The 14,049-nt window shown below is 52.5% G+C and overlaps 1 protein-coding gene across 1 annotated transcript; it reads right to left on the reverse strand.

Annotated features, from left to right (window-relative positions):
* Nucleotides 1–401: 401 nt before the first annotated feature.
* ASF1B (anti-silencing function 1B histone chaperone) lies at nt 402–10,895 on the reverse strand. The gene is made up of 4 exons (XM_075536882.1): nt 10,628–10,895; nt 3,711–3,826; nt 1,778–1,954; nt 402–1,423 (listed from the first exon to the last, which is right to left on the reverse strand). Exons 1-4 carry the CDS (start codon nt 10,734–10,736, stop codon nt 1,214–1,216), a joined length of 612 nt encoding a protein of 203 aa, XP_075392997.1. The 5' UTR covers nt 10,737–10,895; the 3' UTR covers nt 402–1,213.
* Between the last annotated feature and the right edge of the window lie 3,154 nt (nt 10,896–14,049).

Below are 14,049 nucleotides of genomic sequence, written 5' to 3' on the forward strand. Positions count from 1 at the left end.
CACCACTTGGGAGAGAGTCTGAGTTTCCCCGGGGAATCGAGGGAAACGGCTCCCCACCTCAGACTTCCAAAATCTTCAGTGCAGGGGCTTTTGTGTGTACATGGATATGATGTAAGAATTCTTTCTCAAAACAACAACCAAAAAAGTTCCTTTCTCCTTGTCAGCCATAGTCAAAGTCTGAATGTTGACACACTGGTCAACTCAAGATGTGACAAAGAAAACACTCTCCCCATAAATAAAATGGCAGCGCCAGCTGGAACTGGAAGAAGTCAAGAAAGGGGAGAAGGGGAGCTGGTGCCCTGAGCATGGGGAGAGGCCACTCCCAGTTAGGAAGAGGGTTGAGTCGCCTCTACCCACCTGAGACACAAGCAGAAACCATCAATCTCAATGAAGTGCTTTTATTTTTTACAGCAACCAAACATGTATAATATAAAACCCCTATAATATATAAACTGCAATCACGACAGCATTCACATAGCAGCAAGGAGGTGGGAGGGAAAGGTTCCAGGCTCCTGACATCCAGCTTCCTGCCCATGAGCACATGTGGCCTTGACAAGAGGGCAGAGCAAGGCTGCCATGGGTGGAAGGGCGTTGGTGCTGACCCCCTTGATAGCCAGAGCACAGTAGACCCCTCCCCAACATACCAAGTCTCTACCACTGAATGCTAGGGAAGGCTTGGCCCAGCTGGGGTGACTGAGAGGCACCTACCTGCTAATCGCACCTTTGGGGGCAGCGTTTTCCAGGGGTTACTGGGTTGAAAAGAGCTCAAAATCCTCCTGGGAGGACACTGTAGCTGAGCGTACGTACTGACTAGAATTCTTTGCCTGTGGCTCCAGGTGTTCGGAAAGGAGTGACAGGGCTAGAGCCTTGCCAGGCATTGGCCAGGGAGGGCTGGAGGGAGCAGCTTCGGGTCAGTGACACTCAGGGAGCACCATGGCCTCCAGGGGAGTTTACGGTGCAGGTAGGAGGGAGAAAGGGCATGTCAGAAAGAACTGAGGAGCTACTTCTTACAGGCCTGTGGAGATTTGAGATGCACCTCCTGGGCCAGGGCTGGGTGACACTGGGTCTGTCCTTTCCATGGGCCCAAATCTGACTGGTCCGATGTAGGTGACAGCCCCAAAGTCCCCCAGATGGCCCACGTGCCTGTTCCAGATGTGCCAGGTGGAGACTGGTGTCCGTGCTAGCAGAGCTCCCGTACGGCTTGAGCTCCCTGTTAGATGCAGTCCATGGAGTTCTCGGGGAGGAGGCTGGGGATGCAGCCCGGGAGGCCCAGACCTTTGAGAGGTGTGCAGCTGAAGGGGAGGCCCCCGCTCAGGGAGAGGTCTTGGCTGTCCATAGCCTCCAGCTGATCATCAGCACTGTTGTCCCAGTTGATGTGGAAGCGGGTCACTCGAGGGTTGGATGCCAAGATGTTGCGCTGGAGCTAGGGCAGGAAGAAGACGCTTTGTCCGGGGCCCCTCGTTACTCCCCCAGCCCAGGAAGAGCTGGTCCTTCCTGCTCAGCTCACTGACCATGCCCAGGACTCCAAAGGCCAGGGTTGTGCCTCCACATGGGACAACCACCTTTCATTGTTTACACTGTGAGGCAATGACCCTCTTTCCTGGCCAGGCCCTGGGGAAACTGAAAAGTTAAGCAGTGCCCCATGGCTCTGTTCTAATGCCTGAAACGCCCCTGAGTCCCCCCTACACATACACACACACACACACACACACACCCCTACAACCCCACCCCCCACCCCCATGGCTGCCTGGCTGCTGCAGAGGTAGACAGGCCCTACCTGAGAGAAATCTGGCTTCTGGGGTGGGTTCTCACGCAGCTCGGGGCTGGGGTACTCGTTGTTCACATAGTAGCCCACTCGGATGAACTCCTGTCCGTGGTAGGTGCAGGTGATGAGGACCACAGTCACACCCACAGCATCAGTCTCCGGGATGAGGGACGGATTGGGGGCATCAGCCTAAGGGAAACACATGGCCATCGCAGTGACCCACCGACTCGAGAGTCCAGGCTCTGCCCTCAGAGCCTCAGTGTCATCATGGGAAGAGACTCAGCCACACAAATGTGTTTACAATTTTGAATAGGGCATGTGTCCCAAGGGGCCAGCAAACTGCTTGGTGTGGCACTGGAGGGCAGTGAGCAAGGGGAAGCTGGGCTGGCTAAGAACTCAAGAGGTGCTAGACGGCTAGCAGGTAAGTACTAGATGCCAGCTCTGTTGTCTGCAAACACATCTCTGGACTGGCCGGGGAGGCTACAGCAGATTCCAAGAAGTGTCCTTTTGAACAGATCGGCTACAGTCTCTGGGGCCCATTGCAAACTGGGGCTCCTTGTTACCCAAGTGAGTGGTTCCAGACCACCCCTCAATGACTGCCGAGACGTCACCTTGAACCTATACATCAAAAATAGCCCATGTTTCTTAAAACCAAAGGACAGAGTATGGAGGAAAGAATGCTTATCTTGAGCATAATGCTTTCTAAAGATCTCTTCAGGATCAAACTAGTAATCTGTAAAGAATAGATATGAAACGGGGGTGGGGGCAGGCAGTGAGTTTATGATCACGGGGAGGAACTCAGCAGATGGGACAAGGGTTGCACAATTTGAGATTGTCGTCAGCGCCAGGGACACACATGTGTAGGGATGGGGGAGTTCTACTGTGCTGTTTATATTCTTCAGAACAAGATATGGTTTTGGATTAACTATAACCTCTACGCCTATGGGGTCATAATCGCCTTTGGGAATGGGTTTACTTTGTTACATAAATGCGACCCAATAAGTGTCGGGTGCTCTGAGTGCCAGTCAACGAAGGAGATGAAATGCCAGCTAGCAAGCCCGGGGGAAGAAAGATGGCAAGCCACGTGAAGACTGCCCAGAGCCAAACCTCAGAAGGGTCAAGGGTCAAGGACTTCCTTTGGAGTCCCTCAGAGAGCCTGCATTTGTACTTCGAGCCTCCTTAAAATCCCCAAGCCAACGCACTGCCACAGAGTCAAGTCCAACCCACAGTGCTCCCAGAGGGGGTGGGGGTGGGCGGGGAGAGTAGAACCCTGCCCGAGGCGATGAATCTGGATGGGAGCAGAAAGCCTCCTAAATGGCGAGAAAACAAAATTTCTTAAAGTCACTCACCAGCAGCATTTCTGCTAGAGCAGCGTTAGATAATGAAGACGATTGCATATGAGGGGTCTTTAAAAAGTTCATGGGAAAAAAAATCTTGACTGTAAAAATATCTTTTGTAATTTAACAGCAAAGCATTGCCAAGCCTGAAGCCCTGGCTCAGGCCACAGAGAGCAAGAGGATTTGCCAGGGGAGGGGGGGGGTGTGCTGGGGGCCCTAACAGAAGACAGTTTAAGTGACTGATCGAAGCGGTTCCCAACCTCGGAGTGTGTGACACCCCATCTGGGGAGTGTGAGACCTGTATTTCCAACAACCCTATCCAGGGATTCTCGCCCAGAGCTATCCGGGAGTTAACTCAACAGCTCCAGGTCACACATTTGACAAGGAGAGAGCCAGTGTGAAGGCCTCGAGCCTTCTCACAGCCGCGGTTGTCAAGCAAGCAGTTTACAGGCCAGGGCACCTTTCTTCCGCAGCTTCAAACGGGAGAGCCAAGATTTGACCCAGACCTTTTGGTCCCTGGATCACACCTGGTGCTGCAGAGAACGTGAGGTGGGTGGGAGGTGCCCTGCTAGGCTGTGCACCGCCAGTCTTGTGGTCTGGTCTCTTACCTGAAAAACAAACATGTGCCTCCCTGCTGGGACAGGGCCAACCAGCACCGAGTCTAGGACTTGATCGAACTCCTCACTCTCGGCGGAGCCCACGTAAATGATCTTCCACTCCAGGTCTGCAAAGACATAGGGGTGCGGGGGTGGTGTTTAAGGAATGGAAAGGAGGGCGGTAGAAGACAGGAGATGGGTCTCCTCATGTTAATTCTGCCCAACAGCGGCCACCCTGAGCACCCAGTGGCTGGCCCTGCAGTCCTGAACGCCAGGTGGCTGGTCTGCCTCTCCGTCATGTGATCTTAACTCTGGCCTCCCTCTGCCAGGTGACCTTGACTCTGCACCTAGCGGGAACACTGGCCTCTGGGAGCCTGAGGGCAAACCGTATGGCAGGGGCTGAATCAAGCCCCACGTGATTATGACTGAGAGTGCAAGCAGGAGCTGGGCCACTCCCGGGCTCTGCCTACTGGGTGCTGGAACAGGAAGTAGCATCCTCTTTCACACACAGGGACCGATGCCACCACACTGAGTAGATCCCTCGACAACTGGGGCAGGGCGGCAGATTCCAATCCAGCAGGAGAGCCAGCGGCAGGAGGGGGAAGACGAGGCCACTGGGAGAGCCGCCCGACCCCCAAGTCGCGCTTCCTCAGGGACATTCACGTAAGGGTGCCACTGTCAACCAACATAGTAGTTTGGGGTGACCATTTGGAACCCAACCCGCGGGGCAGCAGGACCCCATCCCTGAGTATGCCCAGGCGACAGTAGACAGTAAGAAGCCCTTGCCCATCAATCACAGCGATGGTCCCAGTGACCACTTCCTCTAGTGGGAGTCCAAGTGTACCAGGGGCAAGGTCACGCTAGTGCAGCGACGCCTGGCAGGAGCCCGTGGGCTTATTTTAGGTTCTTTGACATTGCACAACCGACGGCTCCAGCAGCTGCGAGTTTCACAAGCTGTGATTTTCACAGGAAGAGAGTCTCTTGGAAGCTGCCCTATTCCTTGGTCAAGCCTCCTGCAGGAGCGTCCCAGTGTGAGCCATGCGGGGCCACCTGTCTTTTCCTGAGCCGCTGCTTCCTGTCACTGCGCAGTCCCACCCAGGCCCTCTGTTCAGGCACCCATATCGGCTTTTGCAGCATGGAGGATCCCTTGGCTCAGTAGTTTAACTTCCAAGGGAATTTTAATATTAAAACACAAACCCTCAGATCTCCCCCCCACCCCACACCCCTCCCAATGAGTTGATTTCAACATGGTAACCCTATAAAGCAGGGACAGAGAAACTTTTTGTTGGTTAAGAGTCGTTGGGTATTTATAAGTTCAAACCCAAACTAAACTCACTGCCATCGAGTTGATGCCTACTCACCATAACCGTATAGGATGGAGTAGAATTGCCCCTATAAGTCTCCAAGACGGAAACTCTTTACTGGAGTAGAACCAAACCAGATTCAACTCATTGCCATCCAGTCAGTGCTGACTCTGGCAACTGGCTGTGGGTTTCTGAGACGGGAGTAGAAGCCCTGTCCGTCTCCCAAGGAGCTGCTGGTAGTTTCCAACTGCTAACCAAGTGAATTGCAGCCCAATGTAACCGGACCACCACCAGGCTTCCTTATGACATCATTCAGCGCCACCCCCTCCTCCCCGCTGAAGAACCAAACTTTCAAGTTGATGGCAACTCAGTAGTAGGCCCTGTAGGTCAAGGTAGAACTTGCCCCTGTGAGTTTCCAAGACGGTAACTCTTTACGGGTGTAGAAAGCCCAGTCTTAGGAGTATGGGAAAATGACAGTGTTCTAAGATTGCTATTTATAACATCCAAACCCAAACTAAATTCACTAAACAAAACAAAATCTGTGGTAAAGATTGTACAACTCTTCTTGATATGGCCGAACTACTGAATTGTACGGTATATGGATGAAGTGCCAATAAAACTGTTAAAAAAAAAAAGGCTGTCTTTCTCGGGAGGAGTGGCTGGTGGTTTCAAACTACTGAGTGCGTGGTTAGCAGCCCAGCACACAGCTACTCTGCCACCAAGCGTCAGCAGCTGGGAGCAGCAGCCAGCAGATCCAAGGTGGTTTGCATTAGGAAACTCGGTTGCACAAAAGCAAACACACTGCCTCTTGCAAGTGCTGAAGAGCAAGGATGTTCCTTTGAGGACTACGGTGTGCCTGGCCCAAGCCGTGGGATTTTCCATCACCACCTGTGCACTGCCTGTGAAAACGGACCGTTGCATGAGGAACGCGGCAGAATCCATGCATTTGAACTAGTGTCGGGGAGGGCAGTGGAAACGCCACGGACTGCCAGGAGACAGAACACGCCTGTTTCAGAATTAGCACGGTCAGCATGCTCCCTAGAGGCCAGGATGGTGAGACTTCAGCCCATGTGCTTCGGACATTTTGTCAGGACTGATTAGTTGCTGGAGGACATCAGGCTTGACAGAGGGGGGCAACACAGAGAGCATGGCCCTCCACAAGATGGATTGATACAGTGGCCCCACATTTTTGAGGGTGTGCATGGATAGGGTGTAACGGATAGGATATACATGGATAGGGTGTACCTAGGTCGGGTGTACATATAGGGTCACTATGAGCTGGAACAGACTGGAGGGCATCTAACAGCAACAACAAATGTGGTTAAACATTTAGTTAGCTCACCTCTACTACACTGTAGTTGTAATGCTGGAGAATATTTACAATACCATGGACTGCTAAGAGAACAAACTGATGTCTTAGAAGAAGTACAGCCAGAGTGCTTTAGAGGCAAGGATGGCAAGGCTGCGTCTTACATCCCTTGGACATGCTGCAGGAGACCAGACCCTGGGGCAGGCCGTCATGTTTGGTGGAGGGGCAGCGAAAGAGAAGGCCCTCAAGGAGATGGACGGCCAAAGTGGCTTCAACAAGAGGCTCAAGCATAGGATGGCGAGGCTGGAGCAAGGACCGGGAGGAATTTTGTTCTATTGTGCAGTTGCAATGGGTCGGAACTGCTGCGACGGCACCTCACAACTATTTGATGGCTGGAATGGTTTCTTTGGTGAGGTGTGTGATGCTAGCTGGTCTTGGTGATTTGGGGGGGGCCTTATGTGGTCCGCAAGCTGGAAACCCCTTACTCCGGCTATACAGGGTTTCCAAGGCTGCAAACGGTTTACGGGCGCAGATAACCTCATGTTTCTCTGGAGAAGTGGCTGGTGGACTTGAACAGCTGAGGTACGGTTAGCAGTCCAACGCTTATCCAACAGTCACCAAGTTACTCAAGTTTCCAGAGTTGTCTTATTATTGACTTGTTTGCGTTTTAAGAAGCGACATAACTAGAACTACACTTAGGGGAGGGCAGAAAGACAAACTAGCTGACCTCCCTTTTCTCCCACAACATGGACACCCTTCTGCTCCTTTCCCTCATCACCAGTGGAGACCTGTGACTGCATTCACTCAAGGACCGTGCGAGACGCGACGGAAACACAGCTGCAGCACCCACGGCGGGCACTTGGCATCTTCAGGGCCTGCCGGGGAGACCTGACCAAAGACTGTGTGCATGCAGACCACAAGAGAAACCGTGAGCGGGCTGTGCTTCAGCCCAGGCCAGAAAGGAAGCGGAAAAGTAACCTAGGATCATAGAGAAGCATGTCTCAGGAGGAAGCGGTGCTGATGACACGGGCTACAGACAGGGAAAACCGCTTGGAATAAGGGCTCTCCTTAGGTTTGCTGCAGGGTGTAAAGGGTCTCCCCCCCCCTCCCCCAAGAAGACCCTTTCTTTGGACAACAAAGGAACCAGCACTCACGCACACCGACTGAGTCTGGGACACAACCACCTAACCACAGATGCCGATATGGTGCACTTAACCTTATGGGCAACTTCCAGGGGGAGGGACATGAGTACACCAGGCTGTCTTTAGGCCCCGACCTCACTATCTCTTACAATACACCCCTCTACTGTGGAGGGAAGGACACATTTGAACAAATCCTCATCCTTGAACGACCTAGGGAGGGCTTCCTGTTTGGGTTGTCAAATCTAACATACTTAGTATACCTTTCTGTGGCATCACCTTGCCTTGGGCATTGCTCAGATGCACGGTGGCCTCACCACAGCCTGAGCTTTGGCTCGGAACATCGGACTCCATGGACCGAGTTGACCAGTGTCAGTTGGAAACGCACACCAAACACAGTAAAGGGACTTTGGCCTCGGAGGCATCTATTTCCAGCTGTTGTGGAGAAAAGCGAGCCAAAGGTGCTGGAGATCCTTGGGAAGCGGGGCTGGGTTGGGTGGCTTGTCAGATTTCAGTTGGCAGCAAGGACTGAGATCCCTCCAGGACAGACGGGAGAGGCTCCTGGGGTAGGCCCGCCCCGTTTGGAAGGCAGGAATCACACTCTCTCCGCTTTTGCAGGAAGAAGGCCAGAAAGAGGCAGAAAGCAAACTGGCAGGTTATAGTACAGAACCAAAGCTTCTGGGTTTCCAGGATTGGGTTTCAACCCCAGCTTAAATGTCTCAGGGTAAAAGCTCTCCTGTCTAACTGACTGAAGACTAGCATCCCCGTAATTCCTTTATGGAACCCCGGTGACATAGTTGGTATGTTTTGGGCTGCTAACCTTGAGGCTAGCAGTTCAAAACCACCAGCTGTTCCTGGGGAGAAAGACAGGCAGCCTTGAATCCAGAGGCAGTTCTCCCTTGTCCTACAGGGTCACAATGAATCAGAATTGATTTGATAGCAGTTTTTTGTTTTAAAAAGCTTCCAATTGGGACACCACAGGGTATGGCTCTTTGGATTCTCCTCCCCTGCTGCTGAAATAGGGACTGCTTGCTTGCTTTCACCCCGCAGGATGCGAGCGGGGACTCAGCAGTCCCACTCAGAGCGCAGGCAAGCTCTTATCCCATTTTTACAAACTGGCTGTGTGACCTTGGAGACGACACCATATTCCACTCGATTTGAAAAGAAACTCAACAGGTTGACTTTCACCTCTCGTCTCCGATGCTGGCAACAAGAGAACTGAAATTACAGGGCGAGGGCTCCTTATGAATAAAAACTAACTAAATGAACGAAGTACCGGCCCTACGGGCACTTTTTAATTCCAGGAGCACACATTGGCTGATTGAAACCCAATCTGCCATCTGGGAACTGTGAATCCCTTAACCTATTAGCTCCTTACATCTCCTCCTGGCCTGAATTTTCAATCGTATCCTGCAGCCTTACTCTTAACTTTATTTCTTTACACCCAGCCTTGTTCCAGCAAGGATTTAGCCTAGCTTACTCACTAGCCAGTCACAGATGGACACCCTTGTTTAAAAAAAGGACTGTGAGACACCAGGGGGCGACCCAGAGGGCAGCACATGGTCCAAAGGGTGCCAGCCACCAGCTAATCTCCACAGCAGGTTCTGTGAGCAACCACAGGGAGGTGCTAGTTAGTGGCCAGGGGCCTCCCCTCTTCAGCTGCTGCCACTTGTCCATTAACTGTCTGGTGGAGAGACCGCCCAGCAGAGTACTGCCTTTCCAAATCGGGGCTGCTCAGTCTCTTAGCTGCGCAGAAGCTCCCCGGGTGACCTTAGCCAACTGGTTTCAGATTTTGAGAGACCTCTTCGTTCTCATCTGAGATGAAAAGAGGTGCCCATCTTTATGTCACGCCAACTTCTAAGCACAGCCATGAAAGCAGCTTGGGGAAAAATGCACAAAAGGTATGACCTCCCGGATCACTGTTTGAAGCCAGGCGCTGTCTCAGCTGGGCCAGCCACCCCCAAGACTAGGCCAGACTATCAAAAGCACTGGAAGAATTGCTGCAAGGAAGTCAATGAAGGTCTGGGTGTGGGGGTGGCAAAACCTGTGAACTGCCAAGAGTCATTCAAGCTGGGGAGCCGAGAGCAACAGGAGCCTGGGCGACCAAACTACCTTCTTGGAGGGAGAAGCTAAGCCATCCCTCTCCAGGGAGGTGGCTCAAGTCTAGGGAGTTAAACTGAAGAAGAGGGGTTAAGTCAGGGTCTACAGTGCCTGGTTTGGGGTGCAGGGCAAGGGCAAGGTGGACTTTGAGCAGGGAGATGCTTAAATAGCAGGTTGGGTGGAGAGTGTTAGGGGAGATTAAGTGAGATCTTGCCACAGCACTGTGTGTGTGTAAAAGTGACTTTGAGGGAGTCTCCACTAGAAATAGCTTAGAGGGAGCAGTCTCCACAGGGGAAACGGGAGGGGATTTGAGTCTCTACAGGGAAAAATGGAGTTGAGAGTGTGTCCACAGGAGGGGTTGAGATGAGTGGGCAGCCTCATCCTACTGGGTAGCTGGAAGTGGGGTGGGTGTGGGTGGGGTCTGGAATGCAGAACTGGTGGGTTACTTGTAAGGTGTCTTGTCATAGGGAAAATGAAGTTTGAGAAGGTCCCTAGGCATGCCTCCAAGGAATCGCCCCCACCCCACCCCACCCCCACCCCAGGCAAACACTCCGAGGTTTGCGTCCATTCTGACTCAAAGCAACCCTTTAAGGCAGAGTGGAACTGCCCCGTGGCTCTCCGGGGCTGTAAGATTTACAGTGTAAATCTTTCTGGAAGCAGAAAGCCTCATCTTTCTTCCGCGCAGCAGCTGGAGGATTTAAAGTGCGGAGCTTGCGGTTTATCAGCTCTACACGAAACCCACTGCGCCCCCAGGGCTGAGAGCCACCAACAAATAAAGAGAATGTCTCCACAGGGAGGAGGGGTGGGGTGAACGAGCAAAGGCCGGGGTTGGCTGTGTGAGGAGCCTCAGGAGGGTGAGGGGTGGCGTGGGGGAGGGGGGGAGACGGGAGGATTGCCCTAGGGAAGTCCTAGTTGACCAGGGTGGGCGGGTGGGAGTCGGGGGATGTAGGAGGATGTCTCCGCAGGGAGGTCTGGGTTGGCTGTGGGAGTCTCCGGGGGTAAGTCGGGGTTGGCCTTGCGGTAAGTCGGGGTTGGCCTTGCGGAGGGACAGGGACCCCCACCCAGGCCCATCCTCACCGTCCTCCAAGGCCTCATTGCATTCGAAGCTGATCTCGAACCGGAAGGGGCTGTGGAATGGGCTCGGATTCTCCAGCACCGCCACGTTCAACACCGACACCTTGGCCATCGCCTCGCCGGGTCGGGGCTGGTACCAGGGCCGAGGCGAGGCTGGGTCAAGCTAGGTTCCGCGTCCGGTGAGGTAGGTGGCGGGGGGTTGGGGGGGCAGCGTTACACAGAACCGCTCACGTCTCCTCTCTACGCGGCCAGAAGTGCGCACCCCTTTCGCGCGCCGGCTTCAAATAGCCGCTCTGCTCTCCGGCCAATCACCACCAACGCTCCCCGGAGACGCGAGCCCGCCACCAGCCAATCACGGAGCGCCGGTGGACGCGCGCTGAGACTCTCCAACCAATCCGCAGAGCTCCCTCTCCGGCGAACGCGAGGGAGGCGGGACCATCTCCTTGGGCGCCCATTCCCCACCAGGGAGCCAATCCCCTGTGTCTCCGACTTGGAGGCGGAGGGCGGGAGTGGGCGGAGACAGAGCGCGGGGCTGCTCTTGGCCAATCCCCAGGGCTCCCGCACCCGCGTGGCGCGCGCTTTGCCCCGCCCTTCCGGGGCAAGCATCCAGCCAGGGCAACGCTGCCAACGGCCGAGCGGGGGCGCGCGGCGCTTGCTGAAGAAGGTCTGTAGGGTGGTGCTCGCGCCAAGGGTGATTGGCAGGCGGGAGCGGGCAGGCATAAAGTAGGTTTAGCAATAGCGATTGGCTGAGTTCATCGAGGGGCGGGACTAGGCGAGGTAGCGCGGTTGGGGATTCGCTGATTGGGAGAGGATGCCGGGTGCTGAGTGGTTGCGTCGTCTGAAGGGAGAAGGGCCGCGTCGCCGGGACCTAGCCCTCAAGCCCCGCGGCCGCCAGTCTCGCGGCCGGGAGTCACGGAGTGGTGGTTACCGGCTGCGCTAGGGCCGGCTCCGGGTTGCACCTTGCACCGGATTCCGTTATCGCCGCTTCGAGGGTCGCCGGGAGGTTTGAGGGACTCCTCGAACGCGCTGAGGCAAACGGGAGCTCGCGAACGCTCCCGGGAGAGTTGTGGGTTCGAGGCCGGGCTCTGCCACTCGCGTTTGCTCGCCCTTGGATGGAGGTGGTGAAAATTCGCTGACATGACTTAGAGCCACAAAGTACTACCAGAACATTCTCCGCACCGCCATGACCACCTTCGCTTCCAGCCTCACGTTCTCCCTTTCGGCCTTCGCCAGGATGTACAGTGAGAAAGGTGTGCGAGCTACTCATATCTAGTTTACAGTTTCTAGTATCCAGACTAGGAGCTCTGGTGGAGTAATGGTTATACGCTGGGCTGCGATCTGTGTGGTGGGCAGTTTGAAACCACTGGCAGCTCACTGGGATATTGACTGGGCTTTCTACTCCTGAAAACAGTTACAGTCTTGGAAACCTACAGTGGGGTCACTATAAATCAGCATTGACTCGGTGGCAGTGAGTTTGCTTTTGGGGGTTTGAGTTAGACATATTAAATATTTTAAATAGGAAATTAATTTTAAATAGCTTTATCGACATATATATCATATCAATTTAGTGGTTCGATCATATTAAGACTTGTGCAAACACCACAACGCCAGAACACTTGTAGTGCTCATTAGCTCCCCACAACATTTCCAAACAACATCCCCTGCCATGCCCCCTGGTAATTACTAATCTGGTTACTGTCTCTATGGATTTATCTATGCTGGACTTCATATACAATCATACAAAGCACACACACATGCAAAAAATCTCAACAATGACAAGACAGAGAAAACCTCAATTGAAAGAAAATATTAAAACATAAGCAACTTTAAAATGGGTCAAAAAATGATAAAGGTGTTACATTTTAACCTAACTACATCTGGTGTTATTGGCCTTACCATGCTGATAGCATGGCTATTCACACCCCTGGACTGTGGTCAGAGTATTCAACAAAGGTTTAATCCATACAGGGACCCTGACAGTGAGTCTGGGTAGACTAGAGAAACAAATCCAGAGACACTCATGTGTGTGTAAGACAGTTTCATGTCTAAGAGTAATTATATATTAAGAAAACATTCCAGCTCAGTCTAGATCAAGTCCATTAAGTCTGATACTAGCACATATGTCTGATACCAGTTCATAAATTTCTCCTCAGACTCACGCAACACATGCAATGATGCTGGATGCAGGAAGATTATAGGCCAGTGGGTGGAAAGTCTAATGGACCCAGTGGTGGTAGAAGCACCTCAGTGCTGGTGTGGGTCTCTACGTGGCTTCTCCAGCTCCAGGACTCTGTCTGTCATCAGCGTGGCTCTCTGTGGCATGTCAACAGGAATGTATAGCAGAGAGTTCCCAGAATCCTTGTGAGAAGGCCATACCCACAAGGAGGGATCAGGCTGTGACCTGATTGGCAGGCTAGACCACCCCTTTATTCTTATTTATCAAATTGATGTGAATTATGTAACCACCACAGTGGGCTCCCACTGTCATCAATAGTTTTCTACAAGCCTGGTCTCCAGAATTTCACCTCTGATACAATTTTCTCCTTCGGATTTGGATTTTATTATTTACAATCCTTGAATCTCACAGGCTGGTGTGATTCTTCCAGGTGGACTTAGTTGACACCTCACTTAGATGGCTGCTTGTTGGAAGACAGCCTTTAAGGTCCCAGACACTATTCTTTCTGATATGGAGGCACCATCTGGTTTCTTCAGCACACTTTAATAAGGCACCCATATCTTCCGTGATCTTTTCATGAGGGCCAATATTGAGTAGGGATGTGTCACAAGAACTAATTGTTCTTAGATTGGGGATAAAATTAAGTCTGAGCCCCAAATCCATTTACATACCAATGGTTTATGTCCCTGGTTCACTTTCCACCACTTGTCTGTCAATTTGTCATATTGTGGTAGCTTGTGTGTGGCTGTGATACTGATATTTCACTGATATTTACTGTGATGGTATGTCATTGATATGTAAAATGCCAATAGGGTCATCCCAAGTGAACAGGTTTCATCAGAGATTGCAGGCTAAGATTAGACAGTGATGAAGGAATTGATTGCCCGCTTCCAAGAAAATAGCTGCTGAAAACCATATGCCCAGCTTGGAGACATTGCCAGATACCGAAGGCCTAGTGAACGGAAGCAGAACATTGTCGAATATTGTTCCAGAGGATGCTGGGCCCCTTGGGTCTGAAGGCACTCAAAATGTGACTGAGGAGCTCCTTTCTTGGAGTGGACTTGACCATGGTGATATGAGTGTGATAAAGCCTGTGAGAGGGGAGCCTTTGGGATGTTCATTTGCTGGTGGGTCACAGGACTCAAGGCAAGGAGAAACAGCTGCAAACAAGTCTGTTAATGATTGGAACTTGGAATGTGTGAAGTATGACTCTGGGAAAATTGGTTGTCATGAAAGATGAAGTAGGACA

The sequence above is a fragment of the Tenrec ecaudatus genome, chromosome 1, assembly GCF_050624435.1.
Source record: "Tenrec ecaudatus isolate mTenEca1 chromosome 1, mTenEca1.hap1, whole genome shotgun sequence".
Lineage (NCBI taxonomy): Eukaryota > Metazoa > Chordata > Mammalia > Afrosoricida > Tenrecidae > Tenrec > Tenrec ecaudatus.

Coding starts and splice junctions, on each gene's coding strand:
- ASF1B (XM_075536882.1), bottom strand. CDS start 10,736: ATGGCCAAGGTGTCGGTGTTGAACGTGGCGGTGCTGGAGAATCCGAGC. Junction 3,827..10,627: donor CAATGAGGCCTTGGAGGACG/GTGAGGATGGGC, acceptor ATGTCTTTGCAG/ACCTGGAGTGGAAGATCATT. Junction 1,424..1,777: donor AGAAGCCAGATTTCTCTCAG/GTAGGGCCTGTC, acceptor TTCCTGCCCTAG/CTCCAGCGCAACATCTTGGC.